This window comes from Cololabis saira, chromosome 17, assembly GCF_033807715.1.
Source record: "Cololabis saira isolate AMF1-May2022 chromosome 17, fColSai1.1, whole genome shotgun sequence".
In the NCBI taxonomy this organism is placed as follows: Eukaryota; Metazoa; Chordata; class Actinopteri; order Beloniformes; family Belonidae; genus Cololabis; species Cololabis saira.
Window position 1 is genome coordinate 42,872,646 of NC_084603.1, and position 21,986 is coordinate 42,894,631.

At 39.3% G+C, this 21,986-nt stretch overlaps 1 protein-coding gene and 2 long non-coding RNA genes across 11 annotated transcripts in view; 1 reads left to right on the forward strand and 2 right to left on the reverse strand.

Moving 5' to 3' along the window:
- Positions 1-3,313: 3,313 nt before the first annotated feature.
- LOC133463214 (uncharacterized) lies at positions 3,314-3,863 on the forward strand. The gene is made up of 3 exons (XR_009784339.1): positions 3,314-3,405; positions 3,491-3,597; positions 3,707-3,863. It is a non-coding gene; the product is annotated as an uncharacterized LOC133463214 (long non-coding RNA).
- A 5,007-nt stretch (positions 3,864-8,870) lies between these two features.
- On the reverse strand, positions 8,871-12,286 carry LOC133463758 (uncharacterized). Of its 3 annotated transcripts, XR_009784369.1 has the most exons (8): positions 12,257-12,275; positions 11,073-11,118; positions 10,760-10,848; positions 10,565-10,671; positions 10,351-10,455; positions 9,716-9,786; positions 9,482-9,613; positions 8,871-9,054 (listed from the first exon to the last, which is right to left on the reverse strand). It is a non-coding gene; the product is annotated as an uncharacterized LOC133463758 (long non-coding RNA). The 3 variants fall into 3 exon arrangements; XR_009784370.1 differs by lacking the exon at positions 11,073-11,118 and having other exon boundaries at positions 12,257-12,286; XR_009784371.1 differs by lacking the exon at positions 9,716-9,786.
- A 602-nt stretch (positions 12,287-12,888) lies between these two features.
- The window catches only part of cep68 (centrosomal protein 68), a 40,303-nt gene continuing 31,205 nt past the window's right edge, over positions 12,889-21,986 (reverse strand). For 4 of the 7 annotated variants that reach the window (XM_061744994.1, XM_061744991.1, XM_061744992.1 and 1 more), the window contains 2 exons: positions 16,501-16,597; positions 12,891-16,388 (listed from right to left, as the gene is read on the reverse strand). In XM_061744994.1, the coding sequence (XP_061600978.1) occupies positions 16,213-16,388; positions 16,501-16,597 (273 nt within the window). In that variant the 3' untranslated portion in view covers positions 12,891-16,212. Of the gene's footprint in view, positions 16,389-16,500; positions 16,598-21,986 lie in introns of all 7 variants that reach the window. The other 3 variants (XM_061744997.1, XM_061744996.1, XM_061744995.1) reach the window with 1 other exon arrangement.

Here is a 21,986-nt window from a genome sequence, read left to right on the forward strand (position 1 = left end):
AAACAAAACCGTAACTTCTCTGCTAGATTGAAAGCAAATTGCTTTAAAATAAACCGCTGTTCATGCTCAGCTGCCATGGTTAGTCAATGGCGTTACGATACTTCCGGCGTCCAACCGGAAGTTACTCCCACAGCCGTTTCTACAGTAGAGCCTCCAGGAATAAGGTGGATAGGAGCAAAAATACAGAGTGGGGAATTAGACTGCTGGATTTTGTCTTTGATGGGATGCTCCCAGAGGTAGATGGTCAATAGAGCTTCCTTGGGAAATGGAAGGAAATTATTTGGTGGTCAATATTTTATTCCTTTGGAAAACATAAAACCAAAACAGTGCACACGTTAAGGAGAGGGCATGACCAGACTGAAGGCTGAGATCATGATGGCCAGGGGGAGTCTGATGCTGATCCCACAGTCATTGTTCATTATTTTTTCATTGTTATGTTCAGTTTAATTTGTTCCTCCTCATTGTTGTTCATGCTTTTCCCTTGTTTTTGATATATATATATATATATATATATATATATATATATATATATATATATATATATATATATATATATATATATATATATATACATACATACATACATACATACATACATACATACATACATACATACATACATACATACATACATACATACATACATACATACATACATACATACATACATACATGTTTTTTATTTTGTTATATATGTATATAAATAAGTTTAAAAAAACATAGTTATTAGTAAGTACGTTATGTTATATAATGTTTTATAATAATGTTTTATAATTTTCGTTTTATGGCCGGTTTTAAACTACCTCCATCATATTTGAACAATATACATGAAGAAGACCAACTTCTGGACCCCAAGAAAACTTCAGTGGGCAAAGTTTGTCTAGTTACATCCACAAGAAGTAACAATCGTAATATACGTTCCCTGTTTCAAAATGATATAACCACCAACCCTTATGTTATTGCTTACTGGTCTGGTTTTGGTGATGACTTAAATTGGAAGAACATCTGGACTCTTCCATACAAATACCTTCTTACAAATAAAGTGAGGGAAATCTCTTTTAAAATGTTACATAAGTATTACCCTGCTAATCATTATCTTCTTAAATTCAAAAGAGATATTTGTGTTGACTGTTCGTTGTGTGAAATGTCCCCTGAAACACTGGTACACCTGTTTTGGCAATGTCCCTACACTAACAAATTCTGGAAAGATGTATCCCGATTTATTATAGATAAAATTGACTCTGACTTCACTCTGTATTGGAGAAATGTATTGTTTGGTTTCATCAGTAATGAAAGAAACAAATCTAGAGAATCTTTTGTAATCAATTTGATGATTATTCTTGCAAAGTTTCATATTCATAAATCCAAATTCAGTCATTCAAAACCCCTTTTTTTTAATTTTTGAGAATGAAACCAAACAATACTTCAGTTCCATCTCTGACTCAAATAACAAAAAAGCTGTAAAAACTGTTAATTTATGCTCTCTATTTAATGTGTTTGTTTAAAAATCCCCCTGGCTCCTGTGTTGTTGTACTCTTATGTATTAACGACTGTTTTGTATGTCTGTCTGTTTATGTTTTTTGTAATATGAGAACTATTCAATAAAGCTTGTAAAAAAAAAATAGTAAATTATTTGAGTAATACTCTTTATATGTTATAATTCAACGTGAAATTGCATAATGTGAAGTTTTGTTATCATTGTACTGTTTGCAAATGCTAATTAAAAAAAAAAAAAAAATATGTGTGACCAACTTCCGGTATGGACTTCCGGTATGGATCGAAGTATGGCGGCGCCCTTGTTGGCCATTTTGCCTGCAGCCAGGTACTCTTGAAAACAACACGGAATCGTCCTGCAGCTGTTTAATAAGAAAACTGTGAAAACGGTAAGAATTTAGTGTTTCCTGCAACCAAATTGTAGTTTTCCATGTTTGCGTGCTAATTTAATGTTTCCTACAACCAAATTCCAACTTTCTTGTAGTTTTTCATGTTTGCGTGCGTGTCGACCAGCCTTTGCATGACTTTTGTTAAATATTTTGTTGAATATAAACTACCGTGTTGCAACGCCCTATAATCAGTACTCGAGTTGTAAAAGAAAATCAGGGAGGATGGTGGATTTTATCATATGGGGACAAATAATTTGTGCTGATTACAAATAATATAATATATTACAAATAATAGCAGTGACCAAAACAGCTGCAGAAATACTGCAGGAATGACATAGCAGCAGTTAAATGCAGCCTTCTGTAAGCTTTAAATATCCACTGGGATCAAATACATCAAAACACAACAATAAAAAAGACTTTTCTGAACTTATCAATATGACTCTGTCCTTCACAGGATAAGTAAAATGGATCACTGCAAAAACTCAAAATCTTAACAAGAATATTTGTCTTAGTTCTAGTTAAAATGTCTCATTTTAGTAAAAAAATCTCATTACACTTAAAACAAGACTCATCACTGGAAAAAACAACAATTTTCACCTGTTTCAAGTAGATTTTCACTTGAAATAAGAAGAAAAATCTGCCAGTGGAACAAGATTTTTTTCTTATTTCAAGTGAAAATCTACTTGAAACAGGTGAAAATTGTCAAATAAGTTATTTTTCTGGTGATGACTCTAAATGTTGAAATAGCAGTAAAACCACATTCATTGATGAAATGACATAAGGGATGGAAAGGAGGGATGGCAGTTTTACAGGGGGGATGATTTGGACCGTTTTTATTTCAGGGGGGATGATTTGGACCATTTTTATTTCAGGGGGGATGCCATCCCCCCTCATCCCCCCTCAACTCCAGTACTGCCTATAAGAGAGTAAATATGAGTAAATAGTAGGGTGGGGTGTAGTGCAAAAATAATAATAGTAATAACAATGGTAATGATAATAATAATGATAATAATAATCCATGTATTGCTGTCATATGTTATGTATAATATGTGCATGATATACCATATGCTATTTTTGGCTGCTTATAGCAGTCTTTCTATTGTATTATGTTTTAATTTTATGACATTCTTTGTTCACATTTTAGGTAATAGATGCCTATTTGCACATCTTCATTGAAAAGCACAAGGCAAGTAAGAATAACATGTTCCAGGTTAGCATATAGGGTCCATTATTAGTCCTGTTAGATGGAGACCTAAGGACTCACACGCAGAGAAATGAGCTCTGATATGCAGGATTTAATGTTATACTATACTATACTACTTTTCTGTGCACTGGATTCTTATGGTATGTAGGTACCTATACAGTTTTTTTGCTAACCTGATTTCAGAAAGTACTGTTTTGCTTACAGAAATGTAAATTGAATTTTTTTAAAGATTGTCAACATCCCCAAGAAGGCCCTGATCCTTATTGATTCCTTTGGGAAAGAGGACTATTATTCAAGAAAAGTTCTCCACAACTGGAGGTAATCTGCACTACTCAAAATAATGATTTACAATAAGAACTTGTATGGCTAAATGCTTAACTGTTTCTTATTCTGTGTTTCCCAGGAACTACCTTAAAAGGATGGAGAGAAGGGGCTGAGGCATGGCAGGTGGAGACTGTGCACCACAATAAACAGCAGGATGCCAGTAGCTGCAGAGTTTTGGTTATGAAGGTATTAAATCATCATTTGGATAGCTGACTAGAAAGATTATTACCAAATTAATGTCCTCTTCTTCCAACTTGGTGACTATGTGAATGTGGATAAAAACACTGCGTTTCAGTTTGCAGAAAACTTCATCACTGAGGAATCCACAGAGGTCGTCACCACAGCGGAGGCTGTGCATGAATACAGGAAGCAGATCGCCTGTAGCTGCTACAAAATCCGGGTCAGTGTAAAAATGCTTGGATAATCAGTTGCCACAATGTGGTAATTACAATGACTACTACAACTAGGCTACTGTTTTTTTCTGTACACATAATAAAGTGTACTTTTAAATACACATTTCATAATGGATGCTTGATATCTGTAGGTGTATGAATTTGTGTATTGTCTATGAAATATGTAATAAGCCCTGTAATGCAATAACGAGATTTCAGTGAATATTGACATGAAGATACTGATATACAATTTTCATGCTTCTTGCAGATCCAATGAAGGAGCCTGTAGTGGGCGCATGCTGCCGCAGCCTCATTGGTTGCAGAACATGTATGGATGAGTGGGTGAATCATGAGCCCAGTTGCCCCAAATGCAGGGATGGGGAATTTCGGGTGAAAAGCTTCATCCTGACCGGCATTGAAGACACTCTGAATATTTTCAAAGACACTGTTAGGGGATAAATAGTTTTTTCTTAATTTTTTTTGGTTCATAATAGTTCATGTTTTATTTGGTTGTTTGGTTATTTTTGTTAATCTGTTAAGTTTATTCGTGTTCATATTAATAAATTAAAATTTGTTTGCACTCTTTTGTTTACTGAGTACTCTGTTTCCTGAGTGGTGTGTTTGGGTTGAAGTGCTAGTTGTATTGGTTAAACACATCCCACGCACACATACTGTACATACAGTTTTGTTTAAACACATTCAAACCATTGAAATGATTCTCTACTTTGTCAATACACCTGAAACCTTTTGGCTGTTTTCAAATTGGCAAAATGTAAGGTCACATTACAGAGGACCACCGCATTATCCGTCCAGAGTCCTGGCGAAGAACAGACACCAAACTGAAGACCTAGCACTCTTGTATGGAGAGCCTGCTGGCATACGGTATGGCAGTATGGTATGGGAGCTGCACTGAGGCCACCAGGAAGAGACTTCAGGGGGGAATCAAAGCAGCACAGAAGATTGTCGTGTGGACTCTCCCCTCCCTGTCGAACTTTGGCACCTCCCGCTGCCTCAGCAGGGCACAGAATATCATTTAGGACGGACAGATCACATCTAGGTTCTGAAATGTTTGACCTGTTGCCCTCTGGCAGTTGCTACAGGTGCATCACAACACTCACAAACAGACTTAAAAACAGTTTCTTCCCCAGAGCTATAATCACCCTCATCTCTAATATGCACTGACACAAATGTACACACACGTGCAATATATTGAACTGTGAATGCTGCTAAAATGATGTCTGAGTGAGGTTTATTGCTTTGTATTTGTGTTTTTGCACTTTAAAGCCGGCAGAGATGCATAACGGTAATAAAGACTATTCTATTGTCGTCTATTCTGAGCAGCCTTGTCTGGCTTAAAAACGAGCACATACAAAATGAGAAAAACATATTACGCCTATATCAGACTCATTTACTCAGACACTGTTGATCGATCCTCGTGCCCTGACACTGATCAGCTGTGTATCCCCTCTCTACCTGTCTACAATCCCCTGTCTACCTGTCTGTCTATAAACTATGCCATGTTTTTCCTTCCTCAGCATTGCAACATAACAAACTGTGATATGAATCAATCCGAAATAATGAGAGATTAATCAAGAAAACCTTGCAAATTCATGCAAAAATAATATCATGGAAATGCTATTTCTGTGGCAGTCTAATACAACGTTGACCATTGTTAACATGCATAAACTAAACTTCGGTAGGCTATCTCTGTGGAATCTGCCCCAGAGAGCGGCATCAGCCGTGGCATCTTTGTGGCATCTTTGTGGCAGCTGAATCAGCTGTATCACCTGTTTATTGTTTATTGCTGTGTATCACCTGTCTACCTGTCACTAATCATCACCTGTCTGAGTGGACGTCCTCTGGAGTACAGCACATACACATTGAATGGGAAAGCCGGCGGCGGCCGCCGCTGTGGTCGCCATGACAACGGAGCAAACTGTGGCAGCGAGCATTAAACAATTTAAAACTATACAAACATCATAAAACAACTAAGCAACAGTATCATGCTCACGGGTTAAGTGTATAAAGCCATATAAGACTGTATACTAAGATATTATAAATATAATATGTACGAAAATAAGTTTGTATTATTTTGACGGTATTACACTCTACTTCCGCTTCCGGTCCGTCCGCCGTCATATTCATACAAAAATGAAAAAAGGAATTTACAAAAAACAAATTTCGGCCGTTATTTGATTTGGTTGTTTGGTTTTTTGTTTTTTTCAGAAACCGTTTTTCCGTTTTGAATTTAAAAGGAAAAAACGAAAATGGGGGCGCTGTTTCCGTTTTTTCGTTTTTGGTTTTAATGAAAAAACAAATTATACTTTAATCCCCGGACCCTGTTTCTCTTTTTTCGTTTTTGGTTTTAATGAAAAAACTAATTATACTTTAATCCCCGGACCAGAAAAGGTCCGGGGATTAAAGTATAATTCGTTTTTCCATTAAAACCAAAAACGAAAAAACGGAAACAGCGCCCCCATTTTCGTTTTTTCCTTTTAAATTCAAAACGGAAAAACGGATTCTGAAAAAACCAAAAAACCAAACAACCAAATCAAATAACGGCCGAAATTTGGTTTTTGTAAATTCCTTTTTTAATTTTTGTATGAATATGACGGCGGAAAGACCGGAAGCGGAAGTACAGTGTAATACCGTCAAAATAATACAAACTTATTTTCGTACATATTATATTTATAATATCTTAGTATACAGTCTTATATGGCTTTATAGACTTAACCTGTGAGCATGATACTGTTGCTTAGTTGTTTTATGATGTTTGTATAGTTTTAAATTGTTTAATGCTCGCTGCCACAGTTTGCTCCGTTGCCATGGCGACCACAGCGGCGGTCGCCGCCGGCTTTCCCATGTACTCCAGAGGACGTCCACTCAACAATGCTACAGTTTAACAGTAGCACGACGTCACAACATAACATTACAACCAGTACTCGAGTTGTAAAAAAAAATCAGGGGGGATGGTGGATTTTATCATATGGGGACAGATAATTTGTGCTAATTACAAATAATATAATATATTATAAATAAATAATAGCAGTGACCAAAACACCTGCAGAAATACTGCAGGAATGACATAGCAGCAGTTAAATGCAGCCTTCTGTAAGCTTTAAATATCCACTGGGCTTATATCAAATACATCAAAACACAACAATAAAAAACACTTTTCTGAACTTATCAATATGACTCTGTCCTTCACAGGATAAGTAAAATGGATCACTGCAAAAACTCAACATCTTAACAAGAATATTTGTCTTATTTCTAGTTAAAATGTCTCATTTTAGAAAAAAAAATCTCATTACACTTAAAACAAGACTCATCACTGGAAAAAACAACAATTTTCACCTGTTTCAAGTAGATTTTCACTTAAAATTAGAAAAATCTGCCAGTGGAACAAGATTTTTTTGCTTGTAATAATCTTGTCCCACTGGCAGACTTTCCTACTTATTTCAAGTGAAAATTTACTCGAAACAGGTGAAAATTGTCAAATAAGTTATTTTTCTGCTATTATTTTTCTGGTGATGACTCTAAATATTGAAATACCAGTAAAACCACATTCATTGATGAAATGACATAAGGGATGGAAAGGGGGGATGGCAGTTTTACAGGGGGGATGATTTTGACCGTTTTTATTTCAGGGGGGAAACCCCCCTCATCCCCCCTCAACTCGAGTACTGATTACAACTGTTGTGTGTTTGCGTGAATGTGGGTGTGTGTCATGATTAGTGACAGGTAGACACAGCAATAAACAATAAACAGGTGATACAGCTGATCAGGCTGCCACAGAGATGCCACGGCTGGTGCCGCTCTCTGGGGCAGATTCCACAGAGATAGCCTACCGAAGTTTAATTTATGCACGTTAACAATGGTCAACGTTGTATTAGACTGCTACTGCTACAGAAGTAGCATTTCCATGAAATTTTTTTTTGCATGAATTTGCAAGGTTTTCTTGATTAATCTCTCATTTCGGATTGATTCATATCACAGTTTATGTTGCAATGCTGAGGAAGGAAAAACATGGCATAGTTTATAGACAGACAGGTAGACGGGGGATTGTAGACAGGTAGAGAGGGGATACACAGCTGATCAGTGTCAGGGCACGAGGATCGATCGACATTGTCTGTGTGTGTCTAGTAAATGAGTCTGAAACAGGCGTAATATGTTTTTGTCATTGTGTATGTGCTCGTTTTTAAGCCAGACTAGGCTGCTCAGAATACGACAATAGAATAGTCTTTATTACCGTTATGCATCTCTGGAGGCTTTAAAGTGCAAAAACACAAATACAAAGCAATAAACCTCACTCAGACATCATTTTAGCAGCATTCACAGTTCAATATATTGCACTGTGTACATTTGTGTGTACATTTGTGTCAGTGCATATTAGAGATGAGGGTGATTATAGCTCTGGGGAAGAAACTGTTTTTAAGTCTGTTTGTGAGTGCTGTGATGCACCTGTAGCATCTGCCAGAGGGCAACAGGTCAAACATTTCAGAACCTAGATGTGATCTGTCCGTCCTAAATGATACTCTGTGCCCTGCTGAGGCAGCGGGAGGTGCCAAAGTTCGACAGGGAGGGGAGAGGCCACCCGGCAATCTTCTGTGCTGCTTTGATTCCCCCCTGAAGTCTCTTCCTGTTGGCCTCAGTGCAGCTCCCATACCATACTGCCATACCGTATGCCAGCAGTGCTAGGTCTTCAGTTTGGTGTCTGTTCTTCGCCAGGACTCTGGACGGATAATGCGGTGGTCCTCTGTAATGTGACCTTACATTTTGCCAATTTGAAAACAGTCAAAAGGTTGCAGGTGTATTGACAAAGTAGAGAATCATTTCAATGGTTTGAATGTGTTTAAATAAAACTGTATTTACAGTATGTGTGCGTGGGATGTATTAAACCAATACAACTAGCACTTCAACCCAAACACACCACTCAGGAAACAGAGTACTCAGTAAACAAAAGAGTGCAAACAAATTCTAATTTATTAATATGAACATGAATAAACTTAACAGATTAACAAAAATAAAACATGAACCAAAAAAATTTAAGAAAAAACTATTTATCCCCTAAAAGTGTCTTTGAAAATATTCAGGGTGTCTTCAATGCTGGTCAGGATGAAGCTTTTCACCCGAAATTCCCCATCCCTGCATTTGGGGCAACTGGGCTCATGATTCAGCCACTCATCAATGCATGTTCTGCAACCAATAAGGCTGCGGCAGCATGCGCCCACCACAGGCTCCTTCATTGGATCTGCAAGAAGCATGAAAATGTATATCAGTATCTTCATGTCAATATTCACTGAAATCTTGTTATTGCATTACAGGGCTTATTACATATTTCATAGACAATACACAAATTCATGCAGGGATGCCTCAAAATATAGGAAATTCCTCTATCCCCTTAATCCCTATTGTTATATGAGTAGGTACAACAGACACTTTAATTATCAGTCTGTTTTAAAATCTGTGGGACAGACATGAGCTGCTCAGTGAACACAACAACACATACTGATAATTACAGGAAATTAACCTACTCATGTGACTATAGATAAGATAAGATAAGATATTCCTTCATTAGTCCCACAATGGGGAAATTCGCAATTTGGATATAGAGGTTATTGTAATAGAATAATTTGCCAAAATCTTAAACAACCTCTTTTATGTTTTATCTTACACACCTCTGCAGATAATACATTTAAATGTGGCCTTGACGGACGCCACCTCCTCATCTGTCAAGGCGATTGTTGTTATCTTATTGGCCATTTGGCGCATTCCAAATGGGCCCACCGATGACATGTCCCAAACTGCACCTAGTGAGACAACATAACACAAAACAATACAATTTAAAAAATGTAACGTTCATAAAGTCATTTCACATAAAACAATTATAATTCTTTTATAAAAATGTTTACCATTCCAATCATGCTGTGCTGTGGATCGCACTCGAGCAGGGCGCACACTATGCAGTAATCTTTTGCATCGCCTTGAAAAGAATAAAGATGTCATGGTACGGTTTTCTAGGACCCAAGTGCAGGAGACGGAGGGAGGCTGGAGTTCTCAAAAAACAAGGGGTTTAATACAAAAAGGGCAAAAACAAAGCGCTGCAGAGCAGGATTGACAAAAACCAGGATCAGGACAAAAACTACGAGGAGACATGGAGGAGAGAACAGTACGGCCCGACAGGGCACAAAGGAATGACAAGACAAGATATACTGAGGGGATAACGAGACATGACGAGACACAGGTGCAGACACAATCAGGGCAGATGGGACACAGGCGGGGCAAGACAGAAACTGAAGGCTGGGGGGAATGTCAACCTTGACAAAAGAATCCTTTTTTATGCGTGTATTGACAGCAGTGTAGGCATCTCTGTTGTTCTTACATTTCTACATTTTGTAGCATGTGCACCTACAGATATCAAGCATCCATTATGAAATGTGTATTTAAAAGTACACTTTATTATGTGTACAGAAAAAAACAGTAGTTGTAGTAGTCATTGTAATTACCACATTGTGTCAACTGATTATCCAAGCATTTTTACACTGACCCGGATTTTGTAGCAGCTACAGGCAATCTGCTTCCTGTATTCATGCAAAGCCTCCGCTGTGGTGACGACCTCTGTGGATTCCTCAGTGATGAAGTTTTCTGCAAACTGAAACGCAGTGTTTTTATCCACATTCACATAGTCACCAAGTTGGAAGAAGAGGACATTAATTTGGTAATAATCTTTCTAGTCAGCTATCCAAATGATGATTTAATACCTTCATAACCAAAACTCTGCAGCTACTGGCATCCTGCTGTTTATTGTGGTGCACAGTCTCCACCTGCCATGCCTCAGCCCCTTCTCTCCATCCTTTTAAGGTAGTTCCTGGGAAACACAGAATAAGAAACAGTTAAAAGCATTTAGCCATACAAGTTCTTATTGTAAATCATTAATTTTGAGTAGTGCAGATTACCTCCAGTTGTGGAGAACTTTTCTTGAATAATAGTCCTCTTTCCCAAAGGGATCAATAAGGATGAGGGCCTTCTTGGGGATGTTGACAATCTTTAAAAAAATACAATTTAAATTTCTGTAAGCAAAACAGTACTTTCTGAAATCAGGTTAGCAAAAAAACTGTATAGGTATAGTGCACAGAAAAGTAGTATAGTATAGTATAACATTAAATCCTGCATATCAGAGCTCATTTCTCTGCATGTGAGTCCTTAGGTCTCCATCTAACAGGACTAATAATGGACCCTATATGCTAACCTGGAACATGTTATTCTTACTTGCCTTGTGCTTTTCAATGAAGATGTGCAAATAGGCATCTATTACCTAAAATGTGAACAAAGAATGTCATAAAATTAAAACATAATACAATAGAAAGACTGCTATAAGCAGCCAAAAATAGCATATTGTATATCATGCACATATTATATATGACAGCAATACATGCATTATTATTATCATCATTATTATCATTACCATTTTTATTACTATTATTATTTTTGCACTACACCCCACCCTACTATTTACTCATATTTACATCTCTTATAGGCAGTACAAGAGATGAGGGGGGATGGCATCCCCCCCGAAATAAAAACGGTCCAAATCATCCCCCCTGTAAAACTGCCATCCCCCTTTCCATCCCTTATGTCATTTCATCAATGAATGTGGTTTTACTGCTATTTCAACATTTAGAGTCATCACCAGAAAAATAACTTATTTGACAATTTTCACCTGTTTCAAGTAAATTTTCACTTGAAATAAGTAGGAAAATCTGCCAATGGGACAAGATTTATCTTCTTATTACAAGCAAAAAAATCTTGTTCCACTGGCAGATTTTTCTACTTATTTCAAGTGAAAATCTACTTGAAACAGGTGAAAATTGTTGTTTTTTCCAGTGATGAGTCTTGTTTTAAGTGTAATTAGATTTTTTTACTAAAATGGGACATTTTAACTAGAAATAAGATAAATATTCTTGTTAAGATTGTGAGTTTTTGCAGTGATCCATTTTACTTATCCTGTGAAGGACAGAGTCATATTGATAAGTTCAGAAAAGTGTTTTTTATTGTTGTGTTTTGATGTATTTGATGTAAGCCCAGTGGATATTTAAAGCTTACAGAAGGCTGCATTTAACTGCTGCTATGTCATTCCTGCAGTATTTCTGCAGGTGTTTTTGTCACTGCTATTATTTGTAATATATTATATTAATTGTAATCAGCACAAATTATCTGTCCCCATATGATAAAATCCACCATCCCCCCTGATTTTCTTTTACAACTCATACTGCTTATAGGGCGTTGCAACACGGTAGTTTATATTCAATTAACAAAAGTCATGCAAAGGCTGGTCGACACGCACGCAAACATGAAAAACTACAAGAAAGTTGGGATTTGGTTGTAGGAAACATTAAATTAGCACGCAAACATGGAAAACTACAATTTGGTTGCAGGAAACACTAAATTCTTACCGTTTTCACAGTTTTCTTCTTAAACAGCTGTAGGACGATTCCGCGTTGTTTTAGTCAAGTCGACGCTGTTGACTGGTTCGCATGCGCATTGACGCAAAGTAGGACATTCACCGGGAGGATAATTTGACAGAACACCGGCGGCAGCGGCCGCTGTGGTCGCCATGGCAACGGAGCAAACTGTGGCAGCGACCATTAAACAATTTAAAACTATACAAACATCATAAAACAACTAAGCAACAGTATCATACTAACAGGTTAAGTCTATAAAGCCATATAAGACTGTATACTAAGATATTATAAATATAATATGTACGAAAATAAGTTTGTATTATTTTGACGACATTACACTGTACTTCCGCTTCCGGTCTGTCCGCCGTCATATTCATATATTCATACAAAAATTAAAAAAGGAATTTACAAAAACCAAATTTCGGCCGTTATTTGATTTGGTTGTTTGGTTTTTTGGTTTTTTCAGAAACGGTTTTCCCGTTTTGAATTTAAAAGGAAAAAACGAAAATGGGGGCGCTGTTTCTCTTTTTTCGTTTTTGGTTTTAATGGAAAAACGAATTATACTTTAATCCCCGGACCAGAAAACCTGCGATAGAATAAATGCAGTTGGTAACACAAAAAACGGAAAAACGTCTGGTTTTTCATATTTCAATTTTAGGCACAGATCAAAAATACGAAATAGAAAAACGGGCCACAGGACTGAATTTGATTTTAATATTTAATTGGTCGGGTTTACTTGACCCCGCGGTGCTCGGCATGATCTGAGGAGAAAAAGACAATCAGACACAGAGCTGGAGAGCGCTTTGATTCATCTATTTATGAGTTAAGTTTTTATTCAGATGTCCACAGTATATTGCAAATATTATATTTTATATAGCAAACACTGACAGTAAATGTGTGACAGACGGGACCATCATCCGAAAGAAGAGAAGAGAAATGTTCAGAACAGCACAGAGCGCACACTAAAGACTGATTTATGGTTCCGCGTTACACTAACGCAGAACCGCCGGCGTAGGGTACGCGGCGACGCACACCCCACCGCGACCCTACGCCGTCGGCTACGCCGTCGATTTAACGCGGAACCATAATTCAGGCGAAGCTGCAGTCTGTCTGCGCTGATACTGACACAGCGGGTCGGAGCGGATTTGGTCATGATGTTTAACCTGTGTTTTGTGATTAATAAGCACGGGTTTTAATTAATTGTAATTTAATTTGGCAGTTTGGCACAAAGGCTTGGCCTGCTTGTGGGCGAGTGGAGGGGGGCACAATAAAAGAAGGTCGCAAGATATAAGGCGAAGAACTAAAGAAAAAGTGGCCTTTAATAAAACTTGTGCAACCATTTTTAAAATAGCATGCAGCAGAATAAAGACTCTCTCTCTGCGTATTCTTTGATTTTGGATGTCGCCTCCTTTTACTACTACTACTATTGTCATTTAGCAGATGCTTTTATCCAAAGCGACTTACATCTGAGAGAACCCTTCAAGAAATCACATAGGAGGGGTACAGCAAGGTTAAGCCTTACCTGCCTCCAAACTAAATGGAAGAAATTGTACATGCATCGATAACAGATGCATTGATAATGGACCAGATTCCGGGAGCAGGCCACCCCTGTGCTGCCCTCTTTGCACTGACTGCCGGTTGTTTTTAGAATCCAGTTTAAGATTCTGTTGTTGTTTTAAGTCTCTTAATAATCTAGCAATTCAATTCAATTCAATTTTATTTATATAGCGTCTAATACAACAGATGTTGTCTCTAGACGCTTTCCAGAGATCCAGAACATGAACATAAACATAAACATAAACATAAACATAAACATAAACATAAACATAAACCCCCGAGCAGTTATTACATAAACAATGGCAGGTAAAAACTCCCTTAGTGGGAGAAAAGCCTTAAGCCAAACAGTGGCAAGGAAAAACTCCCCTTTAGGAGGGAAGAAACCTTGAGCAGGACCAGGCTCATAAGGGGGGACCCTCCTGCCGAAGGCCAGACTGGGGGAGTCAGGGACGTCAGCAGCACACAGCAGGCAGGTGGAAGCAGCAGCGGGAACAGTATATAGCACCTTCCTATTTATCTGAAATGCTGACTCTGCACAATCCAGCAGGAAGGTCCGTTGAGCGGCTGCTGTTAGACTAAAAACCAGAGGAGATGGAGCTTTTGTGGAACTCTCTGCCACGACACAAGAGAGCGACTCCTTCTTTGCAGTGGCTTTTAACTCAAGCTGAATGAGACATTTTTGTTTATTTTAACTATTAACATTTTACTATTATCTTTTTTGATTCCTCTTCTTCATCATGTGTTCAGCACTTTGGGGCAGTATTGTGTTTGTAAATGTTTTAAATGAACAAAGTTGACCGTGGCACTGAAAAGAACTATAGTGGAATTTTTTCTTTAAATTCATGTGATGTAAACTCTTTCATAAGGTTGTGATCATAAGCACAAAATTGTTATTTGCAAGGACAGATGAAAAATATGTTGGATTTTGGGTGGACAATGCCGTAAGCCCAGATCATGATGCTCCCTCCACATGTCAATGCTAGGATGATGTTTGATTTTTTTTTAATTTAATCTTTTTTCTTTTAAGCAGAACAAAAGGATTTTTTGTTATTGTGCGTTGACTTACTTTTTTTCTTCAGCGCTGCAAATTCTTAGGTTGTAGGTTCAACAAAATCATAATTGTTTGTGTGTATCAACTTAAGCATATTGTGTCTGAAGAAACAAACAAACACGTGGCGACTGGTCATTTAGCTGCTCTGACCTACAAAACTAAAACGCAGTGACTTTCAGTTGTTCAAAACTATTTCATCCAGTTGATAAGTCATTTTGCATCCAATATGACCCAAAGAAAAACAGAACTCACATTTTCCTTCATTAACAATATAATCTTATACACTGATTGAGAACACACTGCATTTGATCAGCAATTAAATTAAATTTGATATTCATCCAATAACGTGCACATGGTTGTACTTGATACCCGTTTGTGCTCAAGATACAACCTGTCCCAAGACACTATAAGGTTGTTTTTATGATGTAGTCACTGTCTGGCCAAAACACAACAACAACAAAAACCCATAAAAACACATTTTGTTGGACCAGGTTTTTTTTTTTACAGCATTGTGAAAAAATGTACACCATTTGATAATCTTATGAAACGTAACATTCATTCAAATCCAGAATGGCATTTTCAATTATTATTTTTTTTAAATCATGGTCTTGTATTGATGATGAGAGATAACCAGCACATCCCAAAAGTTCTCAACTGGGTTCATATCTAGATGCAGTGGTGGCCAGTTTGTGAACATGATATTTTATTTTTCCTGGACTAGTCTTTCACAGTTTGAATCCTGGCATTATCCTTTTAGAATATAGCACCACTTGCAGGAATGAAAAAGCTTGTTGATGGAAAAACTCGGTCATTCACTTGACTCAGATCCGAGTACAGCAGTGAGGTTTCTGCTGTTAGTTACTGTAGTTACTGTAGTTACTGCTGCTGGTGTGGCAGAGTTAGTTACTGTAGTTACTGCTGCTGGTGTGGCAGAGTTAGTTACTGTAGTTACTGTAGTTACTGCTGCTGGTGTGGCAGAGTTAGTTACTGTAGTTACTGTAGTTACTGCTGCTGGTGTGGCAGAGCAGCTCTCCGACACCCGGGTGCCTCTTATTGAGCAGACAACATATCCACTTAAACGTAACTGCTTCCTTGTCCTTTAATATTAAATGCACGTGATTACAAGTGTAATAAGTGCGAAACAGAATGTTTGGGAGGGAGCTGAAGCCCTGCGGCAGTCCCACGAGTTTGTGTAAAAAAAAGAAAGAAAAAGAACATTGTTTAAGGTCTCATTATTTAAAGTCTGGCATTAAAAAAAATATGGAATTGTTAGAAGCAAGTGAGAACTTAAATAAAGTAAAATAACTATTCATAGACAGAGACATGATGTACAGTTTCTTCACGAACTGGACGGTGAGGTGATTCCAGGTTCCTCCTCTCGTCTCTGCTTCAGACAGGGATGGGGCGGCTCCGTCAGGCTGTGCATGGCTGACAATATGGAGGAGAAGAAGTGATCCGTGTAGGTCTGTAGAGCTCCAGATTCTCTCTCAATGAGCAAAAGGGTGTCTCTTAAAACTGCAAATAACATGACAGAACACACCGATTTAGACTCTGCAGGAAAACTAAAGGAACAATCTCAAGTATTTCTTTCAGTATTCATTGAAAAGATAATATGCGTGAGACTGACGTGGAGAGGATACGTTGATGCAGCGGAGGAGATGCTGTCCAGCATGCAGAACGGTGCTGGTCAGGGGCTGCTGGCTGCACACCTCTCTCTGAAAGTGCTGACAGCACATAAGACAAGAAAGAAACTTGAATGTGCATACGGCTGTAAAGTGGAGCTGGTTTTGAAGGCACTTCACAAAACTTGCATTTACACCTGTGTTTATGTTGCTTTCACTGTCTCGCTCTGAACTGGCTACTTGTCTATAAATCTGAGTACAGACATTTAATTCCACTATATACAGTAAAAGGTGTTTGGCTCTACTCCTCTCAGCTCGGCCTGGTTTCTTTTCCAATACAATCCACCAGCTGGAGCAGAAGTAGGAGGTTGGAGAAGCTGCTGTGACATATTTGATTGTGTGATCTAAACGAAGAAGACAACACTAAAGATGTAGAACCTGGAGGAGATGATAGATGTGTTGCTGGGTCTGTGGCTTGTGTTCAATATCAAGTTAAAAAATGAGAGTGAAAGAAGCTTTGTTTTTACTTTGTCTCGGCGCTGATCACATCAACTTCATAGACTATGAAAAGGCCTTTGACAGCGTTGACAGAAGTACTTTGTGGAAGCTGCTCAGGCTCTATGGAATTCCAGGAAAGATCATAACCCTGATCCAATGTATTTACAAAGACATGGACTGCAGAGTCACCCATCAATGTAAACACAGGAGTCCCACAGGGTTGCCTATTGTCACCTTTTCTATTTCTCCTGGTCATCGACTGGATCATGAAGACTCAACAACAGGCAAAAACAATGGGATACAGTGGATACTATGGAGTCAGCTAGATGATCTCCACTTTGCTGATGATCCCAGATGCAGGACAAGACTACTAACCTAGAGATCACGTCAGCAGCAACCGGTCTAAGGATTAACAGGAAAAAGTCTGAACTGATGAAGATCAACACCAGCGTTAACGCACCGGTCATAGTCAGCGGTGAGCCTGTCAAGGAGGTAGAATCCTCTGTGTACCTGAGAAGCATCATGGACCAGCAGGGGGAACTGACAGGGATGTTATAGCTAGAATTGGCAAAGCAAGAACTGCATTTATCATGTTGAAAAACATCTGGGGCCTCATTTATAAAAGAGTGCGTAGGATTCATACTAAAAGTGTACGTGTGCTCAAAAGCCGAAAATGGCGTGCGCACAAAAAAATCTGGATTTATAAAACCGTGTGCACGCACGCCTGCACGCAATATTCTCTTTATAAATCACAGTCCAGCTGGAAGGTTGCACATGTGAATTTGCCTCATATCCCGCCCTCTACACGCCCACTTTCTACCATGAATGGTCAATGCAAACTACCTGATGACTGTATTTGCATATAAATGAGCCTGCTGAGCATGCGCAGCGGCTTTCTGCAGCCTCTTTCTCTGTGTCTCCGCCTCTTTCAGAGCCATACGCACATTTCATTTCCTCATTCATTCAGTCAGCAGGCGAGTTTTGGCAACGTTCTGCCGTCTGTCATTAAAAACAGAGTCAGAATATATATTAGAAGTCCATTGTCATGAACATGGCATGTCCTTTTGATGAAGACACAATTGATGAAGGTGCAGAATGAATGCGCAGAGAATTAAATATTCGTCGGGAGATGGTTATCAGACCACGTAATACATGTATATTACAGTACATAGTCTCATTACAGGCAAAGCAATATATGTTAATCCTTTATTTGTTATGATTTTGATGATTGAATTGTTTAATGATTTCATAATATATTCTAATTTTTTGAAATTTTTTATTTGGGGTTTTCATAAACTGTGAGCCATAATCTCAAAATTATAACAAATAAAGGCTTGAAATATCTCACTTTGCATGTAGTGGGAAATAATATTTGTTTCACCTTAAGTTGAATTTACTACGAATGAAGTTTTGCAATATATTCAAATTTTCCGACCTCCACCTGTATATTATTACATGAATAAATAAGAGCATAATACAGGGGTCTCCAACTCCGGTCCTGGAGAGACCTATCCAGCATGTTTTAGGTGTCTCCCTGCATGAACACACCTGATTCTAATCAATGGTCGTCATTAACTTGTCATCAAGGTCCGGACAGTTCTGTTGCTGACACAGCTCCTTGTATCATGGTGTGCTGAAGCAGGGAAAGATCTAAAACATGCTGGATAGGTGCTCTCCAGGACCAGGGTTGGAGCCCCCTGCTGGCATAATATGTGTCTGTATTGGTTCAATACGGAACGCAACTTTTAATTCCCAATTACAGAACAATTCCGTATTTCAAGGGACGGGTGGCAAGCCTGATAAACCTGTCCAAGCCATCAAGGAGTTCCACAGGATTGCAGGTGAATGATGTAGAGATCTGTTAAATTAATTTTATATTATATTCCGGTGTTACTCTTTTTTCGAAAAACATGTTCAAATTCGCCGTATGCGCGCATTAAAATCTCTAATTCATTCGGGTGAAAAAGGACATGGCGTGAAGTATGTGGATCTTCAGATGCAAACTAAATTTTCTCAAAGGGATTTTGTAAATTGAAATGTTAAATAAAGTTAAAAAAAAAAGAAAAAGTATGTGGCTCTTTTGTTGTCGCCGGTTGCCATGGTGAATCGTTGTATCAGGGCTCAATAGATGCTGGCTTTTGATAGTTGTGGCGCACGCGCTTAACTCCAGGTGAAACTACTAAATTACCTCTAAACCGCTGTTCTGGAACCGAAAACTCAGAGTTTCTGATCTCAGAGTAGATCAACTAAGAGTTCAGCATTAGACTCAGAGTTTGTTGAACCTTCTTTGTGAAACGGACCCCTGCACCAGGCTGGGAAGACTGAATCTGCAATAGGTAACAGCTTGGTGTGAAGAAATCAACTGTGGGAGCAATTATTAGAAAATGAAGACATACAAGACACTGATAATCTCCCTCCATCTGGGGCTCCAAGATCTCACCCCGGGGGGTAAAAATGATCACAGGAACGGTGAGTAAAGATCCCAGAACCACACGGGGACCTAGTGAATGACCTGCAGAGAGCTGGGACCAGAGTAACCATGGCTACCATCAGTAACACACTCAGGGACTCAGATCCTGCAGGGCCAGACGTTCCCCTGCTGAAGACAGGACATGTCCAGGTCTGAAGTTTGCTAGAGAGCATCTGGATGATGCACAAGAGGATTGGGAGAATGTTATATGGTCACATTAAACTAAAATAGAACTTTTTGGTAGAAACACAACTTGTCGTGTTTTGAGGAGGAAGAAAGCTGAGTTGCATCCAAAGAACACCAAACCTACTGTGAAGCACGGGGGTGGAAACATGGTTTGGGGATGTTTTTCTGCAAAGGGACCAGGACGACTGATCCGTGTAGGGAAATAATGAATGGGCCATGTATGGTGAGATTTTGAGTGAAAACCTCCTTCCATCAGCAGGGCATTGAAGATGAAACATGGCTGGCTCTTTCAGCAGGACAATGATCCATCATAAGAAACATTTCAAGGTCCTGGAGTGGCCTAGCCAGTCTCCAGATCTTAACCCCATAGAGAATCTTTGGAGGGAGTTGAAAGTCTGTGTTGCCCAGCGACAGCCCCAAAACATCACTGCTCTAGAGGAGATCATGGAGGAACGGACCAATCACTGCTCTAGAGGAGATCTGCATGGAGGAACGGACCAATCACTGCTCTAGAGGAGATCATGGAGGAACGGACCAATCACTGCTCTAGAGGAGATCTGCATGGAGGAACGGACCAATCACTGCTCTAGAGGAGATCTGCATGGAGGAACGGACCAATCACTGCTCTAGAGGAGATCATGGAGGAACGGACCAATCACTGCTCTAGAGGAGATCATGGAGGAACGGACCAATCACTGCTCTAGAGGAGATCATGGAGGAACGGACCAATCACTGCTCTAAAGGAGATCTGCGCGGAGGAACGGACCAATCACTGCTCTAGAGGAGATCTGCATGGAGGAAAGGACCAATCACTGCTCTAGAGGAGATCATGGAGGAACGGACCAATCACTGCTCTAGAGGAGATCATGGAGGAACGGACCAATCACTGCTCTAGAGGAGATCATGGAGGAACGGACCAATCACTGCTCTAGAGGAGATCATGGAGGAACGGACCAATCACTGCTCTAGAGGAGATCATGGAGGAACGGACCAATCACTGCTCTAGAGGAGATCTGCATGGAGGAACGAACCAATCACTGCTCTAGAGGAGATCATGGAGGAACGGACCAATCACTGCTCTAGAGGAGATCATGGAGGAACGGACCAATCACTGCTCTAAAGGAGATCTGCACGGAGGAACGGACCAATCACTGCTCTAGAGGAGATCTGCATGGAGGAAAGGACCAATCACTGCTCTAGAGGAGATCTGCACGGAGGAACGGACCAATCACTGCTCTAGAGGAGATCATGGAGGAACGGACCAATCACTGCTGTAGAGGAGATCATGGAGGAACGGACCAATCACTGCTCTAGAGGAGATCATGGAGGAACGGACCAATCACTGCTCTAGAGGAGATCTGCATGGAGGAACGGACCAATCACTGCTCTAGAGGAGATCATGGAGGAACGGACCAATCACTGCTCTAGAGGAGATGTGCACAGAGGAACGGACCAATCTCTGCTGTAGAGGAGATCTGCATGGAGGAACGGACCAATCACTGCTCTAGAGGAGATCATGGAGGAACGGACCAATCACTGCTCTAGAGGAGATCATGGAGGAACGGACCAATCACTGCTCTAGAGGAGATCATGGAGGAACGGACCAATCACTGCTCTAGAGGAGATCATGGAGGAACGGACCAATCACTGCTCTAGAGGAGATCTGCATGGAGGAACGGACCAAAATACCAGAAACAGTGTGTGAAAACCTTGTGAAGACTTACAGAAAACATTTGACCTCTGTCATTGCCAACAAAGGTTATATAACAAAGTATTGAGATTAACTTTTGTTATTGACCAAATACTTATTTTCCACTCTAATTTGCAAATACATTCTTTAAAAATCAATTTGATTTTCTGGATTTTTTTTTTTTCAACTTGTCTCTCATAGTTGAGATATACCTGTGGTGAAAATTACATGCCTCTTATCTTTTTAAGTAGGAGAACTTCCACAATTGGTGGCTGACTAAATAATTTTTCTGCCCACTGTAACCCAAACTGGTAAACCGAGGGTTGAATTGTCACTCGATTCATAATCAATAAATAATCAGCTTGGATGTAGCAAGGCTTAAAGGGGACCTATTATGAAAAACAGGGTTTCTCTTGCTTGAACATGTATAAAGTGGTCTCCCCTCAGCCTGCCAACTCAGAGAAGGAGGAAAGCAACTAAATTCTGCAGTGTCTGTACAGCCGCCCGGATGATCGTCCAGTGTGATGTGGATCTACGAGCTGTTCAGATTCGGTGCATTTTTGTTACGTAACCAAAATGCAAATAACGGCCACAACTATAAAACCGTGTAACTGCATGCGAGCGTCCGACTATCGTAGCACTGCGTG